Here is a 15,433-nt window from a genome sequence, read left to right on the forward strand (position 1 = left end):
ACTTATGGCTGCTAAATCAAAGGTTGTGTCGTTGACAAACACCAACTCAATCGCTAGGCTTGAGCTCTGTGCAGCGAAATTAGCAACGCAACTATTCCGGAAGATCAGCCAATCACTCCCCGGTACATATGATGCATTTGGTTGGACAGATTCAATGACCGTGTTATACTGGTTGCAATCTTCACCACGACGCTGGAAGCCCTTTGTGTCGAACAGAGTGGCGCAAATTCAAGCTGAAACGGGAATTAAATGCTGGTATCATGTTCCTGGCGTGGACAATCCAGCAGACGATGTATCGCGTGGTCTTCTTCCGGACAAATTGGAATCATGTCATCGGTGGTGGCATGGGCCACGTTGGCTTAGTGGCATGGAAGACGACTGGCCAAAAAGAGAACCTGCAAGAGAAGAAGGTGAATTAACGGAAGAGGAACGAGTAGTAAAATTACCAGTTGCTGCAGTAGCCACCGTCAACAACTTTAACAGCAGATTATTTTCACGGTTTTCTACTTACCTAAAACTTCGTCGAACTGCTGCATACTGTTTACGGTTCATTCAATGTTTGACGGCAAAGAAATCATCGGAAAGGCTTACAACGAATGGCACAATTCAGGATCTCATTGCTTCAGTTCCGCCACTTACAAGCTATGATTTAGATCATTCCGAGTTATGGTTGTGTCACTTAGCCCAGCAGGATTCGTTTGCAGAGGATCGACACCATATCGCAAATGGTAAGGAGCTATCACGTAGCTCGAAGCTAAAATGGTTATCGCCATTTATCGACCAAGCAGGAATCATGCGTGTTGGGGGTCGACTTAGCAATGCAAATTTACCCGATTCAACCAAGCACCCAATCATACTGTCTTCGAAGCATCAGCTGTCCACGCTATTGGCAGAGGCATACCATCAGAAGTACTTGCACTCCGGACCAGAACATTTACTATCCATCCTTCGTCAGCGGTTTTGGATAATCGGTGGACGCAATCTTACGAAGGCTGTTTATCATCGGTGCCACAGATGCTTCAAGGCCAAACCCACGCTGGTGAAACAAGCCGTAGCCGATCTTCCTGTTTCAAGGGTTTCACCAACAAGGCCGTTTTCGGTTACTGGCATCGACTACTGTGGACCGGTTTACCTAAAATCACCTGTACGTAATCGAAGTCCGACGAAAGCATACATCGCTATTTTCGTGTGCTTTGCAACTAGAGCTGTCCACATCGAATTAGTGAGTGACCTCACTACAACAGCTTTTCTGGCAGCATTACGGCGTTTCGTGGCTCGCAGAGGGAAGGTTGCTGAGCTGCATTCTGATAACGCTACCACCTTCAAGGGAGCTGCACACGAGCTACATCGCCTCTATGAAATGTTCAAGTGCAGCGAACAGGAGCGTAGCGAGGTGTTTAACTGGTGCAGCAACAACGAAATCAAGTGGAAATTCATTCCACCTAGGGCACCCCACTTCGGTGGTTTGTGGGAGGCGGCAGTACGGTCAGCGAAACAACATCTCATCCGCACGCTAGGTAGCACGAGCCTTACTCAGGAAGGAATGGTCACATTGTTAGCTGAGGTTGAACTGTGCATGAATTCTCGACCTTTAGTTCCACTATCGAGTGATCCTTCAGATACGGAACCGCTAACCCCAGGACATTTTTTAGTTGGGTCAAACATGTTGTCACTACCGCGAGTTGATAGAAGCCAGGTTCCAGCGAATAGGTTGAAGGAGTTCGACTTAGTGCAAAAACATTTACAATCCATTTGGTCGCGTTGGTATCCGGAATACCTACAACAGCTTCAGGCCCGCGCAAAACATTCCATGGCTCAACCGGTACAGCTAAAAGAGGGACAACTGGTAATAATCAAGGAAGATAATGTGCCACCTACCTTATGGCCTATGGGAAGGATCACAAAGTTACACCCAGGAAAGGAAGGTATCGTTAGAGTTGTAACACTATACACAGCAGCAGGAAAACAGATTGTTCGAGCCACAGCTAGAATTGCGATACTTCCTAATCTCGATTCGTGCAACGAATGAAATGATAGGCGAAATAACACGAGGATACAAATGTAAACAATCACACCGCACATACACACGACACTATTCACTCAGTGACAGATCAACACATGCACAACATTTACTGATCAGGAGAATTTAGGCAGAACTACTTCCTTTTTCTTATTGCTTTACAATCTAATTTCGCAGATAATTTAAAGAAATACTTTCTTTGGTGGCCGGAATGTTGGAAATTGAATTAAATTGAATTGTAGTTAGTTTAGAAAATTGGAATAATTGAAATTGCAAGTTTTCATGAATTGTGTCAAATGGTGAAATGTTTCAATTGAATTAGATCAGTTACGGATTAGGATGAAATGAACTATGAATGAACTATGTAAATAAAAATGACAAGTGAATAAACAGTAGCAAATTGATTGGCGCAAAGGACACAACGGCTTATCCATTCTTTTCGGTTTTCGGTAATCCGTATATCACAACCAGCTTTTTTTAGTGATAATTTATCACAGTGTTCTTGTTTGATGAGTGTATATTGCTTTTCATCTATCGTTACGTCTTCAACTATAGTGGGCGTAATTACGAAATGGGAGGGTGTATCGAACGAACATGTCCTACATGCATTTTGTATAGTTTGAAATAGGGTTTCTTTAGCATGGATTGCGCTCTGTTTTACGTTGTGATACTCTTCTAGAAATGCCAAGATTTCGGCAGTACTAAATGATTCTTTAGCAATAATAGTTATACTATGATTGTGAAAAGGGGTTTCTCTAATAATTTCTTCGTTTTGCGCTTCCCGGAAAATAATTTGGTTTCTATAGTAATTTATGGGACGTTCTGTGAAGTGTACGAAAAAGTCTTGCGAACTTTCAGCTGAATGAACTGTGCTGGTATCGGATGCATTATTTACTACTGAGTCTTCATTTGAACAGATCTCGTTGTTATTAGCTTCTATTTTTCTGCTTAGAGCATCGGCAACAACATTAGTTTTTCCTGTATTGGACGTCATAGTCATAGTTTTCTAATGTTAGCCTCCATCGAATAATTTTCGAGTTTTTTATGCTATTTTTTATGAAAATAAGAGGTTTGTGATCGGTTACTAGCGTAAATTTATGACCAAATAGGTATGGCCTAAACTTTTCAACCGCCCATATGATGGCAAGAGCCTCTTTTTCTGTAGCTGAATAATTTATTTCTGCATGGTTCAAGGTTCGAGAGGCAAACGCGATATGATGATCTCTTGAGTTTAAAGTTTGGGATAGGACTGCACCTAAAGCGTAGTTAGATGCATCTGTAGTTAGCGTGAATGGTTTTTGGAAATCCGGGTACACAAGTATAGGATCCATTGTAAGGATAGTTTTAGATTTTTCGAACGCCTCTATGTATTCGGGATCTGTTGTGTTTAGTGAAACATTTTGTTTTAAATACTTGTCATAGGCCTAGTTATCCTAGCGAATATATATATATATATATGTATATATATATATATATATATATATATATATATATATATATATATATATATATATATATATATATATATATATATATATATATATATATATATATATATATATATATATATATATATATATATATATATATATATATATATATATATATATATATATATATATATATATATATATATATATATATATATATATATACATAGATATTTGAATATTTATGTTAAGGTCAAATTTAATTTTGTTACACTGCTTTTAAAATTTAAAATTTGTTACACTGCTGAAAACTTTATAGAAAAATATCGCCAAACATTTTCACCATGTACATAACGTTTATAACTCTTGAAAATAAAATCAATCAGTTTTTTTATACTTTTTTATAAAGTAAATCCAATCCTGTCGTCGCTCCTTAATTTGAAATAACTTAAATTCAAATTTAAAGAAAGTGAGTAAAGCTACCTTATAATTCATAACAAATCATCCAATAATGATGTAACGAATGAAATCCAATACCAACGGCCAAAAAAATCAAAATTCAAAACTTAACCATCCTTGAATCGTAGATATAAACGTCTTTAAATGCTTGACAGTTGTATCTCATGATTCTCATTCTCTCATGAGCGTCGAACGGATTTCGTCGTTCGAAGCCGGTACTCGCCCCGAATACCAGCCTGAGTGTTGGATGCATTACAAAGCGGGGCACTCAAGTACGCTCTCCGCGAGAGCGATCTCTCGTCGACTGATGAGCACGAGTGCCCACCGTCCCGGTACCGATGGAGATCGATCTCTCGAGAGGTCGAGAAAGAGATAGATTAGGAAAAGGGGCATTCAAGTCCACGACACGTTCGGAACAACAGCTCGCTATACTCCCGCGTATCAATGGAAGGTCGCAAATACACGACGCGCGTTTCCGCGGGCGCGTATAACAGTTCCGCAGATATCCAGCATCTCTGCGTTTCCGCGGCGCGGAAACGCGCGTCGTGTATTAGCAGCCTAATACTCGTAATAGGAATAAATAATATAATATAATAAATATAACCCAAAACTAATAAAATTTGTTGTGTTGAGAGATGATCCTTACTTTTACCATATTTTCTAAACAAAACGAAATTTACACTTTCAGCCATTCTTAAGATTGTAAAAACCCATTGTAGCATATCTGCTATGCAGAACGTATTATAATACACACTATCAGCTATAGACACATTATAATACACTTCGGAAAGCCATATCACAGCACTGTAACACATTCATATAACACTTAGCAAATCAAATCATACCATAACAACACCCCGGAAGAGTTATTGCCACACCGTTCATATAAAAACAAGTGAGACACACTTATTGAAAACACCTGAAACGCGCCTAATAAGCAAATCAAGGGTTACTGCAGTAAAGTAGACAAACAGAGAACGCATAGCAACTTATCGCTAAAACGTAGTATAGGCACACACCGAAGAACAACTCACACCAATTCAATTTTAAATTGTTACCAATAACAATAACATTTAATTAGGACAAAAACACATTCCATAACCAAGTGTATGAACCCCATAACATCTTATGAGTATAAATAATGGACCATAATAATGGTATTATGGACCGTCCCCCCTCGTAGCAAGGACTATCCGGCTACGTGGTAATGAATTAAATCTCGAAAGCCTGTATAGGCCGGCATGTCCGCGTAGGACGTAACGCCAAATAGAAGAAGAGTACGAATAAACCAATTCAGATTCGTTCGGACTGTCAAGATAGGACTATGCCCATCCAACATCTATCGACTTTTTATTTAAAGAGTTCAGTTATGTCCCCTTCCCAAGGTAATGCTTATAAACTCCAACGTTTCCAGTAAGGGATCGCCTGGACGATCGAGTGGCGATAAATCCGCTTCGAACAAAGTGTTGTGCTATCTCGATACATATAAGCGAAGACACTGACCTACCGCGATAATCGACGTCCAGTTGTGACGTGTACGTACATACTACACACTGAACCCTGAATTTCTGAAAAGTTTGGAGACCTTTTAATTAGTTTATCAAAAATTAATATATTTCTCAACGTTATTTTCTTTGCTTGTTTCCACAGGCATCGAGTAGCAAAATAAAACAAAACATTTATACTTCGTGCCTACATAAATCGTCTAACTGACTTTTTTTCATTTTCTCGCTTTCTGGGAGAATGGTGTATTTATGGAAGTTTTTAAATCTCTCCAATTTCGAACGGGATCTTACAAATTTATCCTTTGCTTTATATATTTTTAATTTTTAAGATGGATATTAAGAGGTGTACATCACTATTATTCCATTAGCATGTATAGTCAATCATGCACTTTAAAAACAGCTTGTTGTTGTTTAATAGTCTTCCAGGTCGAAACAATCATTATCCAATTCATCCAGCTGCATGCTTTGAAAGTCTACCTTATAACGAAGTATTCCTGTAAAAAAATAACAAGCAAATTACACCTTATCAATAAACAATTGACCTTTTAATCTTGTTTGGAAAGAATATAAAAAATATAAATCTAAACAATTAAACTCAATACTTTTTTAACACTCACTATTGGTATACAATAAAAATATAAAATAAAATTATAAAATTTGAACATAAACCTGTAAATATTTGTACATCATGCAAATGCAAAATTCAAATCATACTGGAAGCAACATAAATGATGTTTGTGCACGGCTGCCTGCTTTTCAAACAATAATATCTCAAAATGTAGTTTGGTGTTATCAGCACGTTAATGAGCTATGTTCATTGTCATTTTCTAGTAGTTCTAGTCATTTTGTAATAGGTTAGCACACAACTCACCAGAGGACAGGTTTGACTAACCAGTATAGTAAGCGGCAAAGGTTTAAGTTACCTAAACAACTTAACACAGGCGAAGGAGACCCAAGAGGTTCAAAAATATAAAAACAATAACAACTTCTTCGTGCAGGGTTTAGAAAATTACAATTTTAAATAAGACATTGCAAAACCATTATAGTCACTCAACATAACTATTCGTAACTCCCAATAATAATTATTCCTCGTCCCCTTGCTTTTCCTTATAAGTATCGAATCTATGTTCCAATCAATCCCCCAAAACATTACTCACTCCCTTTAATATACGCAGATGACATATAATCCCAAGTTCCTCAGACCCTTCCCCATACGAAACAAGACTCAAGCTACAAAAAGAAATTGTCAAATTTAACCAATGGTGCAGATCAATTGGCTTTTAAGTGGATCCAGATAAATGCAAAATTTTACACACCTGCAAACATACCCACTTCAAACCACACAAAAAGAGCACTATAGAAAAACAAATAATTCCAAACGTAAACAAATCCAAAGTGCAAGGAGAAATTATTAGTACCAAGCTAACATTCAATGCACATCATTTCAACTTTCTCAGAGCTTCTACTAAATCCCACATAAGTCTTGTTTAAAGGTTAGGCTTCCGAAAATATAAAACATCTCGTACGATCATGCTTCGCTTGATCAAATGCTGGCTGTCACCATAACTGCTGTACAACAGTCAGTAATATTTAACAAAAGAATTGCTCCCATCTACCATTCAGCTGCATACGCTACAGGTTCGTTTATAACTAGCGCTATCAATTTTCTGCTGTGCGAAAGCGGTCAACTTCCATTCACATACATCATAAGTAGAATCAGCTTACCACTGTCTCGAAAAGGGGTTTGATGGTAAATCCTTTCTTGAAGGAGCATACTCAGAATACAATAACATTACAAATCTCCAATTGCCTAATATTTTAAAAATTCCTCGGTTATCAGACCGAACATGCAACCAAAACTCTCCAAAAAAAGACTAGACCATTCAAAAACTCTCGAGAGCAATCCCTACACAAGCATATCAACTCGAAATAGACCATATAAATCTAAACTACTCTAATTAATACAAAATAATCACAGACGGTTCCATTAATTCCAAGCATGCTAGTTGTGGGATATACTCCAATAATACAAAATGCGCTATAAAACTGTGATCATGGAGTTTTAGTTTTAATGGAGTTACCTCCATTTTCTCAGCTGATGCCATTGCAATAAACACAATAGCCGAAGAGGACTGTATTGAATACAAATCAAACATATTTTTTACTGATAGTGCAAGCATTCTGGCAGCGTTGGAACATGGACGTACAAAAGACCCACATATTATTTCAATAGAAGAAATCTGCAATAGGTCCAATATTACATTATGCTGGATTCCAAGCAATATACAAATCTCAGGAAACGTATGAGCTGACAAACTTGGGTCAAGTAGCACTTTTCACTAAGTGGTGCTGTGGTACCACGCACAATCTACTGTGCTGGGCGTGCGTGGTACCACACTTAATGCGTGGTCGCACAGTAGCTGTATTCCCGCACAGTTTTTGTGCGCGCACACAGCTACTGTGCGACCGCACAGTTACTGTGTTATCGCACAGTTACTGTGTTACCGCACAGTTACTGTGTTACCGCACAGTTACTGTGTTACCGCACACTGTACTTACACTTACTGTGTTACTGTGTTATCACACAGTTAGTGTGCTTTGAACACTTTTTGTGCTCCGCACACTTTTTGTGCTACGCACAGTTATTGTGCTCCGCACAGCTATTGAGCGCGCACAGATACACCGCGCTCTCGCATCAATCGAACCAGAAATTATACGAACGTCACACGAGGCGTAAACTGGATTTAAGCCATACAACTCTATAATCTGTTGACGGGAAGTTTATACTCTACCATACAAATCAAGCGTGAACTTTTTGAGTTTACGCTTCGTGTCCCGTTGGTATAACCCGCAAATCAGAGTCGAACAAACGTGAGGATTTCCCGTCAAACATCCCCGACAAACAAAACAAACATCGTCTCGAACCGATCAAATTCCAAACAAATGTGGTGTCTTGTTCGATCGGTGTCAGAGCGCGGTGTAATTGTGCGCAAACAATAACTGCGGAGCATCAAAATTGTGCGCAGTGTGACATCACAATTTTATAAAATGTACAATTGTGCTCGCACATTGTACTGGTCTGTGTCTGCGTGGTGGCACAGTGTTACTTGACCTATCACTACTTGCAAACTATGGTAGAACCTCGAACTTATACATATATAAAAATATACATATAAAATCCAGTCGAGATAAAATAACAAAATGCAAAAACGATCTTGGCAAAAACATGGTAAAAAGAATTATCTAACAAATTACATTCCATCAACTTAACGATCAAGCCATGGCCAGATCTTTATAACAATAAATATCAACAAGTACTATCAAGACAGGGTATTGATCATACCAAACTAACTCACTGTCAAATAATATGATAAGAATCCCCATCACTCTGCAAATACTTCGGAACACACATCTCAGTCCAACAAATACTAACAGAGTGCAACGGATACAAAAAGTTAAGGGAATCCTGTAATGTGAACATTAATATTGATGAAACTCTATCCGAGAACCACAAATAATTTAAAAAAATAATAACCCTTTAAAAAAATAACCTAATTTAACAATTATAAAAAAACAAAGGTACAGCATGATCAAGTTGTAGTTTTAGTAGGTTAGCACACAACTCACCAGAGGACAGGTTTGACTAACCAGTATAGTAAGCGGCAAAGGTTTAAGTTACCTAAACAACTTAACACAGGCGAAGGAGACCCAAGAGGTTCAAAAATATAAAAACAATAACAACTTCTTCATACAGGGTTTAGAAAATTACAATTTTAAACCATCTTGAAAGAATCAGAAAATTCGACCAGGAGGGAGTTTATTTTGCATTTAACCCATGTGGAAATCAGTACAACTTGCTCTAAGAACTTTAAAATTTAAAAACTGCCTATTTCTACATCCTCGTTGCTCGAGGACTACCTATACTTGAAGCACTCGGTAAAATGTAAAAAATCGTTAGTGAAAAAGTATAAAGTTGTTATAGTGGTTTGCAAGAATATAGGGAAATTTGTCAAGCTCTCAGGAGCATGGTTCAGAACAGCTGCGGATTTTTGCAACCAGCTATTATCAAGCGCTCGGTTATAGCGCTGCAAAAATATAGCTTATATTTTTTGAAAAGATCTACGAGAAAACATCATGAAAGTCGAGCGATGACGACACTTGTTTTTGAATGCTTATTAAGAAATAGTAATTATTTAATATTAAAGGTTCTCATAAAAAGTTTCAAAATGATACCGAAGCAGTTTTCTAAAAAAAAAAAAAACATTATTTTAGGTTGTATAGAGATGGGTACCACACAAAAATATGATGAACTAAATGAATCCTACCGCGGAATCACAATCAAACATGAAAAATCAATAATAGTAACTGAAATATTTTAAGATCGCTAGAATTGAACAGCAACAAAATATGCAGCACACATTGAACAATGACTTAAACACCCCTGAATCATCAATTATCCATCCTGGCCATTTCTTTCTTCCCTAGTTAGTAAAACTTGGTCGAAAGGCGAAATTTGGTGCAAGTGTGCCACCTTAAGAATTTCTTGTTATAACTCATTAGAACTTGTTTATCAAAAGTCGATATAATCTCTTAGTCATTTTACATTGGTTTCCAAATCGCTTTCGAAACATTTTTTGTACTCAGCAAATTTTGCTTCAATAATATATACCAAAGTTTGCTTCAATAATATTTTTACTGAAAGCTGTTCAGTAATAAATAGTTTTGCTGAATTTGAGTATTAACATTAATATTAATGTCATGTTTTACTGATTTTCGGTCTATCAATTTACTGAGAGCATTTTCGGTAATGCAATTTTTTGCATTACCATGACGCTAGCTACCTTCTAGAAAATTTAAATGTATACGCCCCTGAAAGAGCCCTTCGGGCACTTGACACATAACGTGTTAAAAACTCACGGCTTTTGGTATATATAATTGAAGAAAAATTTGCAGAGTACAAAGAACTGTTCATGTAAAAACTGTTAAAATTACTACAACAATTTATTTTGATTTGTGTCTAAGAAGGCTTGTTGTTCCGCAGATAGATATTTCTTGCTAGATTTTTTCAAAAATAAGCCAGGTTCATCATAATTGTATTTGAAATATTATGTCGATTAATTCATTGCCAATAAATCTACAATCTACTTGCAGATCGCATATGTACCATTATTGAAGTCATCCAAGTGAAAGCTATAAGTGTTGTAGAGTACAAGATAGGTTGCCGGCCACTGGGAACGAAGTGATGAGTGCCGCTCGGGTGGAGGGCATAGCATCGTGGGTGCAAGGAAGAGAGCGTTCGGGGCTCTCTCCTACGAACCGTGACGGAGTACGGACGTTGCTGGTATTTGCGAAGATATAGTAATTGTAATTGTACGGATAGGAAAAAATAAACAGTAAAAGTACAACGATACAACATTGGCGACGAGAGTTAGAAGAACCTGTGCAAACGTCGAAAGTGAAAACGCACAATGAATACCAGTGGTGCAGGGAACCAGCATACGAACAATGGTGAGGGGGAGAGGCCACCGCACAGCGGCCATCGCGGTGACACGGGAAGCGTCGATCCAACGGATTCTGGCCCCGGCTGGATTCACGAGCTGTTTCGTCAACAGCACAAGATGATGCTGGAGCAGCAACAAGCATTTATGAAGCAGCAGGAAAAGCTGATAGGCGAGATTTGGCAGACAGCGCAGCTTAAGCAGACCGTGAATGGGTCAGAGCAGCTTAGCGATGTGCTGGAGGGCCAGGTGAAAGATTTTCACTTTGATCCGGAGAGTACGACGTTCGCCGGATGGTTCTCGCGTTATGAGGATCTGTTCGAGAGGGACGCCAGTAAGCTGGAGGATGACGCGAAGGTGCGGCTGCTGCTGAGGAAGCTAGGGCAATCAGAGCATGAGCGGTACACCAGCTACGTACTGCCACGTAAGCCGAAAGACTTCAAATTTGCGGAAACTGTAAGTACGCTGAAATCGCTGTTTGGTTCTCGTGACTCAGAGGTCAGCAAGCGGTTTAAGTGCTTGCAGTTGCAGAAAAGTGGCTTGGAAGATACGTGACGTTCGGTTGCCGCGTAAATAAGAGTGTCGTTGAAGCAGAGCTTGCGGGGCTGACAGAGGAGCAGTTTAAATGTTTTTTGTTTGTGTGCGGGCTGAAGGACGACAGAGACGCCGATGTAAGGTTGCGGTTGCTCAGCAGAATAGAGGACAACGAAGTTACCACACTAACGCAGTTAGTCGAAATGTGCCAAAAGATGGTGACATTGAAAAAGGACGCCGTGATGATAGAGAGCGAGAAACAAATAAACGTCGTGACTGACGGGAAGTATAATCGAAACGGTCCAAAGTGGCAAATGAACCGCGGTAACGGAGCAACGCAACGTGATATGCAACCGGCTAAGTCCACTACAAAATGTTGGCTTTGTGGTGAGGGGCACTATGCTCAAAAGTGCACGTATAGAAATTACAAGTGCAGGCAGTGTCAAAAATATGGTCATAACGAAGGGCACTGTGGGGCAGCGGCACGTTTTATCGCATCGAAAACCCACAGCAAAGTGAGAACAGTCCTCGTGAACATGGTCAACAGTAAGGGCAAAGGTCACGTGAACGTGATATTGAATGGTGAGCCAATAAAAATGATGGTGGACACGGGCGCTGATATTTCGATTATATCAATCGAGCAATGGAGGACCATAGGACAGCCTCCATTGTGCCCGCCATCCGTGAAGGCAAAAACGGCTTCGGGTAGCCAACTGAAAATCCTAGGAGAATTTTGTGCTCATGTGGCTTTGAAGCAGCAAGTTAAACGATGTACGATGAGAGTCACTGAGGAGCCGCTGATGTTACTAGGTGCTGACTTTGAAGGATTATTTAGGGATTTTGAAGGATTATTTTCCCACGAGTTGGGGCACTGCATGAAAGCAAAAGTGAGGATGGAGCTGAAAAATGATGCAGCCCCCGTATTTCGTCCAAAGCGTCCTGTTTCATATGCGATGCGCCCCGCTGTAGACGAGGAGCTAGACCGGCTGGAAAAAGAAGGTATAATAACCCGTGTTAATTTTTCAGCTTGGGCTGCGCCTATAGTAGTAGTGCGCAAGGCGAGTGGAAGCATTCGTATATGTGGCGACTACTCAACGGGGTTGAATGATGCACTCCAGCCTCACCAGTATCCGATCCCGCTGCCGGAGGATATATTTTCAACTTTGGCAAATTCGGCCATGTTTAGCCAGATAGACCTCACCGATGCGTTCCTACAGGTTGAAGTGGAACAAGTGTGCAGAGAGCTGCTAACGGTTAACACACACAGAGGGTTATATGCTTATAACCGACATCCGCCTGGGGTGAAGGTCGCACCAGGAGCCTTCCAGCAGTTAATGGAGACCATGCTAGCTGGGTTAAAGGATGTGGCGGTGTACCTAGATGACATCGTGATTGGCGGAACGGATGAACACACCCACATGGAAAACCTTCGCGCGGTGCTCGCGAAGTTGCAGGAATATGGGTTCAAAATAAGGCCTGAAAAGTGTAACTTTTTCCAAAAGCAAATTAAATATCTTGGTCATATTTTAGATCGTGATGGACAACGCCCGGATCCTGCCACGATTGAAGCGATTGTGAAGATGCCTTCCCCGAAGAATCCTGCTGAAGTACGCTCATTCCTAGGAGCGATAAACTATTATGGGAAGTTTGTGCCGCAAATGAGGAATCTTCGTTACCCGCTTGATGAGCTATTAAAAAAAGATGGGCAATGGTATTGGAGTCCAGAATGTCAGATTGCGTTTGACACGTTTAAGCGGTTGTTAAGCTCAGACCTCCTTCTGACTTATTATGACCCAAAGAAACCGATAATAGTGGCAGCTGATGCGTCGTCAGTGAGAGTAGGAGCCACTATTACACACAGAATGCCAGATGGCACGATAAAAATAGTTCAGCATGCATCACGCGCTCTTACTAAAACTGAAACAAACTATAGTCAGCCAGATCGTGAAGGATTAGCAATAATTTATGCGGTGACTAAGTTTCATCGAATGATCTTTGGGCGACGTTTCACGCTCCAAACGGATCATGCACCCTTGCTGCGTATTTTTGGCTCGCGCACTGGAATACCAGTGTATACCGCGAATAGATTGCAACGCTGGGCGTTGACGCTGCTGCTGTATGATTTCAGCATTAAATACGTATCTACGGAGAAATTTGGTAATGCTGACCTGTTGTCGCGCTTGATTGCAAATCATGAGAAAACGGATGCAGAATATGTTATTGCTAGCATCGAAACAGAGAGGGATTTGCAAGCCATGATTGGCTGCGTAACGCAAATAATGCCATTGATATTAGAAGAAGTACTGAACGAAACCAACTAAGACCCGGTATTAAGAAATGTTAGAGATTATGTGGTCAAAGGATGGCCTAGTAAGAAAGTAGAGAACCAAGAGTTGCGAAATTTCCAAAGCAGGAGTGAATCCCTGTGCATCGTAAACGGATGTTTACTTTTTGGTGAGCGGTTGGTAATACCAGGGCCACAGAGAGAAAGATGTTTACAACAACTACATTACGGCCATCCTGGTATGGATAAGACGAAAGCGCTGGCAAGTAGCTAAGTATATTGGCCCGGAATAGATCGAGAGATAGAGTGAAAAGTTAGAAGGTGCCATCGGTGTGCAGTGGTTGCAAGGTCACCAGCGCATAGCACACCCATCTCGTGGCCAGAATCGACTGCTCCGTGGCCGCGAATACATGTTGATTATGCTGGCCCTATCGATGGAATGTATTATTTGCTAGTCATCAATTCTTATTCTCAAAGGCCGGAGATAGTGGCAACAGCAACGATTTCAGCAAGAGCAACAATTAGGATTTTACGTGAAATTTTTAGCCGTTTTGGAATGCCTAATGTTTAGTCATAGTCATAGTTTTCTAATGTTAGCCTCCATCGAATAATTTTCGAGTTTTTTATGCTATTTTTTATGAAAATAAGAGGTTTGTGATCGGTTACTAGCGTAAATTTATGACCAAATAGGTATGGCCTAAACTTTTCAACCGCCCATATGATGGCAAGAGCCTCTTTTTCTGTAGCTGAATAATTTATTTCTGCATGGTTCAAGGTTCGAGAGGCAAACGCGATATGATGATCTCTTGAGTTTAAAGTTTGGGATAGGACTGCACCTAAAGCGTAGTTAGATGCATCTGTAGTTAGCGTGAATGGTTTTTGGAAATCCGGGTACACAAGTATAGGATCCATTGTAAGGATAGTTTTAGATTTTTCGAACGCCTCTATGTATTCGGGATCTGTTGTGTTTAGTGAAACATTTTGTTTTAAATACTTGTCATAGGCCTAGTTATCCTAGCGAATATATATATATATATATATATGTATATATATATATATATATATATATATATATATATATATATATATATATATATATATATATATATATATATATATATATATATATATATATATATATATATATATATATATATATATATATATATATATATATATATATATATATATATATATATATATATATATATATATATATATATATATATATATATATATATATATATATACATAGATATTTGAATATTTATGTTAAGGTCAAATTTAATTTTGTTACACTGCTTTTAAAATTTAAAATTTGTTACACTGCTGAAAACTTTATAGAAAAATATCGCCAAACATTTTCACCATGTAAATAACGTTTATAACTCTTGAAAATAAAATCAATCAGTATTTTTATACTTTTTTATAAAGTAAATCCAATCCTGTCGTCGCTCCTTAATTTGAAATAACTTAAATTCAAATTTAAAGAAAGTGAGTAAAGCTACCTTATAATTCATAACAAATCATCCAATAATGATGTAACGAATGAAATCCAATACCAACGGCCAAAAAAATCAAAATTCAAAACTTAACCATCCTTGAATCGTAGATATAAACGTCTTTAAATGCTTGACAGTTGTATCTCATGATTCTCATTCTCTCATGAGCGTCGAACGGATTTCGTCGTTCGAAGCCGGTAC

General features: G+C 38.9%; 1 protein-coding gene across 1 annotated transcript; it reads left to right on the forward strand.

Moving 5' to 3' along the window:
- Positions 1–10,882: 10,882 nt before the first annotated feature.
- Positions 10,883–11,467, forward strand: LOC133393123 (uncharacterized). Its single transcript, XM_061656583.1, has one exon. The coding sequence runs from the start codon at positions 10,883–10,885 to the stop codon at positions 11,465–11,467; it is 585 nt and encodes a 194-aa protein (XP_061512567.1).
- Positions 11,468–15,433: the final 3,966 nt, after the last annotated feature.

This window comes from Anopheles gambiae, chromosome 3 (assembly GCF_943734735.2).
Source record: "Anopheles gambiae chromosome 3, idAnoGambNW_F1_1, whole genome shotgun sequence".
In the NCBI taxonomy this organism is placed as follows: domain Eukaryota; kingdom Metazoa; phylum Arthropoda; class Insecta; order Diptera; family Culicidae; genus Anopheles; species Anopheles gambiae.

What these genes read in the sequence shown, in the direction of transcription:
- LOC133393123 (XM_061656583.1), top strand. Translation starts at nt 10,883, where the DNA reads ATGAATACCAGTGGTGCAGGGAACCAGCATACGAACAATGGTGAGGGG.